At 41.5% G+C, this 4,966-nt stretch overlaps 1 protein-coding gene and 1 non-coding gene across 2 annotated transcripts; one reads left to right on the plus strand and one right to left on the minus strand.

Annotated features, from left to right (window-relative positions):
• Window positions 1-764: 764 nt before the first annotated feature.
• LOC112083052 lies at window positions 765-1,658 on the plus strand. Its single transcript, XM_024150777.1, has one exon. It carries the CDS (start codon window positions 765-767, stop codon window positions 1,656-1,658), a length of 894 nt encoding a protein of 297 aa, XP_024006545.1.
• Window positions 1,020-1,126, minus strand: LOC112083286. The gene has a single exon (XR_002897574.1). It is a non-coding gene; the product is annotated as a small nucleolar RNA R71 (small nucleolar RNA).
• Window positions 1,659-4,966: the final 3,308 nt, after the last annotated feature.

Here is a 4,966-nt window from a genome sequence, read left to right on the forward strand (position 1 = left end):
CATGCACTCATCATTTCATATCCATTCGCTTGTCATTTGCTACTGCTTGCTTCTTGTTTAGATCATTTTCTTGTTTATTAATTTTGTTTAGCCTTTAATTAATCATTGTTTGAATCAAAACTCATCATATTGCTTGGATTAAGAAACTATCATCGTGAACGAGAATCTATCCACACATTTGGATTGATAACCCTTTGTATTACAAAGACACGGGATTGATAACCCCCACTAAAGGCCTAACAACCTTAGTTATCAATTGGCGCCATTGCCAAAGTGTGGTTTAGCATTAGTTCTTGGTACTTTTTTGAGATCAAGCCTTTTTTACCTTTGTTTTACTGATTAAACTCTTGAGTTCTGAGTTTGAGGTTTATGTCACATAGACCCAGAACAAGTAGTCGGAGTTGTGAAGCAGCTAATCACTTCATTGATAACATCCACTTGTTGGATAGAAGAGGAAGAAGAGAAATGGACAGAGCTGTTAATCAAGAAGAAGAAGATCATCAGGATCAGTTGGGAATGGATTCACAACACAGGATTGAGCAACAGGCTCAAGAAGTTGAGCATCAGGCTCACTTAAATCAGGCTCAAGCTAATAAGAATGAGCAGCAGGCTCACAACATTCCTCAGCCTCAGCCATAGGCTCAAAGACGTCAAGGACACCAACCAATCTATGTGATACAGCCAATATTTACCAGAACATTGCTGGTATTGTTTGTGCACCTGTGGAAAACAATAATTTTGAGGTCAAGGCTTCACTGATGAACATGGTCCAAAACTCTAAGTTTCATGGACTGCCAATGGAGGACCCATTAGACCATATTGATCCGTTTGATAGGGTCTGCAACTTGACCAAGATAATTGGAGTCTTAGAAGATGGTTTTAAGCTTAGATTGTTTCCCTTCAGCTTGGGAGACAAAGCAAGACAATGGGAGAGGAACCTACCAGTTGGGAGCATTCAGACTTGGGAAAAATCTAAAGAAGCTTTCCTCGCCAACTTCTTCTCCACAAGCAGGACAGCAAAGCTTAGAAATCGGATCTCTAGTTTCACACAGCACTCCAATGAAACTTTTGGAGAAGCATGGGAGCGGTTCAGGACATACATCAATCAGTGTCCACACCATGGGTTTTCTGAAGCCTCTCTACTCTCCACAATCTATACTGGAGCACTACCTAAAATCAGGAACCAACTAGACACAGCTTCCAATGGTAATTTCTTGGCAAAAGAGATTACAGCTGTTATGGAGCTTGTGGAGAATCTGGCAATGTCTAATGACACATATGGTGAAGATTATGACAGAACAAAAAGATCAGATGGTTCAAGCTCAGAGCAAAAGCTTTATCGAGAGGTTAAAGAGCTGAGAAATGAACTTGACAAACTGAAGATGGTTTCTCAAAAAACAATCCATTATGTTGGTGACTTTGAAAAGTCTCCATGCTTTGAGAACATCAATGAAGAGGACTTAACCCAAGAGGAGTTGAACTACATTGGAAACGAGAACAGATACCAAAGGTTCAACAACTTCAATGCCAACAACAACTTGTCTTATAAGAGCACTAATGTGGCAAACCCACAATATCGATTGTATCCTTCTCAGTATAACCAGCAAAGCTTTGCCCCTAAGCCTCTGTTTCAAACTTCTTTTCAGCCAAAGAAATAGTTTTTGCAGCCTCAATAATAGTTTGATCAGTAACAGCAGGCACATAAGGGTACAAACTTCAGTTCTCAGCCGCAGCAGAGCAAGGCACCAACTGGGTTGAGTCAGCAGCAGTTTCAACAGCCACAAGGGGTTCAAAAACAGCAGCAGATGGGTCCAGACTTGTGTAGGGTGCTACAGCATTTGTTACAAGGACAGAAAAAGGGTTGAGATTGGGGTTCTGATCTGGGTTCCAAGTATGCATCCATGCAGCAAAGGATAAGGGAGCTGAAACAGAATCAGGCTTCCACTTCAAGAAGCCAAGGAGTTCTAACTGGAAAACCAGAACCAAATCCAAAGGAATATGCTAATGCCATCACCTTGAGAAGTGGCAAAGAGCTACCAGATTTAGAACATAACAATATGATCATTGAGGACAATGATCAAATTGGTGGAGAGGCAGCCCCAAGGGATGATCAAGAAGCTGAAAGAGCAAAGAAAGGGAAGGCGAAAGAGGTGGAAAAGACATCAGAACCAAGGAAGGTTTATGTTCTACCCCCTCCCTATCAACCCAAGCTAACAATTCCAGGCAGGTCTAAGAAGCAGCTTGTAGATAACGCAAGAGCTGTCTTTGAGAAGACTTTTAATGAGACACCACTTACAGTGCCTCTTATTGAAGCATTTCTGATGATGCCTAAGCTTGGAAAGTTTTAAAAGATGCCATCTTGAACAAGACTAAATAGCTTCAAGGTATGGTGGTGCTTAGCCATGAGTGTAGTGCCATCATTCAGAGAAAGTCAGTCTCAAGGAAGCTGTCTGATCCAGGGAGCTTCACTCTCCTTTGTGCTATAGGACCATAGATGTTTGTTGGATGTCTTTGTGACTTGGGTGTATCAGTCAGCTTAATGCCTTTCTCTATTGCAAGAAAGTTGAGGTATAGAACTTTCAAACCAGCAAAAATCTCACTTGTTCTTGCTGATAGATCTGTGAGTTTGCCTATTGGGATGCTAGAGGATCTACCAGTGAAGATAGGGGGATTTGAAGTGCCTACAGACTTTGTGGTCCTAGAAATGGATGAGGAACCAGTTAGTCCTCTTATTTTGGGCAGGCCATTCTTAGCCACAACAGGAAAAGTCATTGATGTAAGAGGAGGCATAATTGAGCTGCAAATTGGTTCTGAAAGGCTGAAGTTTGATGTTAATGAAATGATGAAGAAGCCAACTATAGGAGGTCAAGTCATCTATGTTGAGACCATGGATGAGCTTGCCGATGACCTCCTAGAAGAGTTAAACACTGAAAATCATCTTCAGATAACTTTAACAAAGGAACATGGAGATCATGGCTATCTTGAGGATGAAACTTTGGAGCTCATGAAGCTGTTAAACTCTCACAAACCATAGGAGAGCACTAGTTCTTACTTGAATTTGCACTGTGGTGGTTCAGAGGTTCAGGAGATCATTGATTCAAGTACAAACCAATGGGAGGTTCAAGAGTGCAAAGCCATGCGGATAGAGGATGAGCAAGGCAACAGGCCTGTTGAGGAGATGAACACCAAACAAGGGCCAGCCAAGGAGGATTCATATAATCCAGATTGGGATGAGTCTAAGGCGCCTCAACTGGAACTCAAACCTCTTCCTAAGGTGCTCAGGTATGCATTCTTGATAACTAAGAGTTTTCAAGGCTCTTTGTAGAGGTTATCAATCCCCTGTCTTGTAGTACAAGGGGTTTTTCAATCCATATGTGGTGTTAGACACTAAACTATGTGATCAGATTCTTAATTCAGGCAAACAAGAGTGGTTTTGATTAACTAATGACAACTACAAACTTAAAAACAGGATTAAAGATTAAAGAAGAACTAAACAATGACAAGTGATATGATTATGATATGATGGAGGCATGAGATTCTAGACATGATAGTTGGTTAGGGTGCTATGGTGCTAAACTAGGAATGCTAATGACAATGATGAGACATGATTCAAATGATTAAGAACTCTAATCTAGGTTAATCCTCTCATGAAGGTATTAACCCCTATACTAATCCATTTTCAAACCAAATCATCATTTGTGAAATATGAATCAGTATGCATTAATAAACAGTTCTAAATGATCATTCAAGCATTTAACAATACATCATCATGCAGCAAATGCTTAAATCTCTAATACAGCTCTTTCAGGAATTTCATCAAACACTTTTGGTGCATGAAATTCCCAGAATCTAGATTTCTAGTGATATGAAGGGATCTAGCATAGAGAACAAAAGTTTAGAAAGATGAATCAATGAATCTAGCCCTAAGCACTCCTAATCTAACACTTTAGCACCCTAACCTACACATCTAGAACCTCATTAAGGTGACTACTCACTAATCATACTAATCTCTCTTAAACCTTTGCAAGTTGTGAAGATTGGCATGATTAATGATGAGAGATAGAGATGGAGATGATAGATTAAGGGGAAAACACTCTTCAAATCGATATTAAACTTAAAAGCAAGGTATTAACAAGTGGTCTTTCACCAAAAAGGGAAAGGAGATTAAAGATAGGATAAAGTTCTCTTCAAATTAGGTCTAAAAAGTATTTATAGAAGCATTGGACGAACCGGGTCAGCCCGGAACAAACCGGGTACTGACCCGGTTTTGGTGGATAAAGAGGGAGTTTGCCATAGTCTAGCAGGGTTTTGGTCAGGCCGTGGCAAGTGACCGTGTCAAGTCTTGTATCTTGTGTTCTTGGATGAATAATGGTGCCACGGTCTAGCAAGTTTGGGTCAAGCTGTGGCAAGTGGTCGTGTCAAACGCCCAAAGAACGCACAAAGTTACCACGGTCAGATGTGAAGCCGTGATGCATGGTCGTGTCAAACGCCGAAAGGTTGCACAAAGTTGCCACGGCCAAATCTTAAACCATGGCATGGAGACCGTGTCAAACGCCGAGAGATTGCATCACAAATGTTATCTTGCCACGGTCAAGTGTAGACCGTGGCATTGCCCCGTGGCTATTCCCGAATGCAAGTAAAGTCCTTTCGCGGCCAAGTGTTACCTTGCCACGGTCAAGTGTAGACCGTGGCATGAAGATCGTGTCAAACGCCGAAGGACTGCAATTAAGTTCCACGTTCAGGTGTGGACCGTGGCACTCCATCGTGCCATCTTTCCCTTAGCATAATTTCAAAGCAAGGATAGGGGTTATTAATCTCGCATCGTTCAGGGCTCCTCGGACCACTTCGCGTTCAGGGAAGCGTAACTTCTAAGTTTTTTTTCCGAATTGTGTGCTCCCGGTTTCAGAGGACAGAACACTCATGTATCTTCAACTTTAGTGAAGGAAGCTTCGTTGCTTGGGAAGTG

Source organism: Eutrema salsugineum, unplaced genomic scaffold (genome assembly GCF_000478725.1).
Source record: "Eutrema salsugineum unplaced genomic scaffold, Eutsalg1_0 scaffold_7, whole genome shotgun sequence".
NCBI classification, from domain to species: domain Eukaryota; kingdom Viridiplantae; phylum Streptophyta; class Magnoliopsida; order Brassicales; family Brassicaceae; genus Eutrema; species Eutrema salsugineum.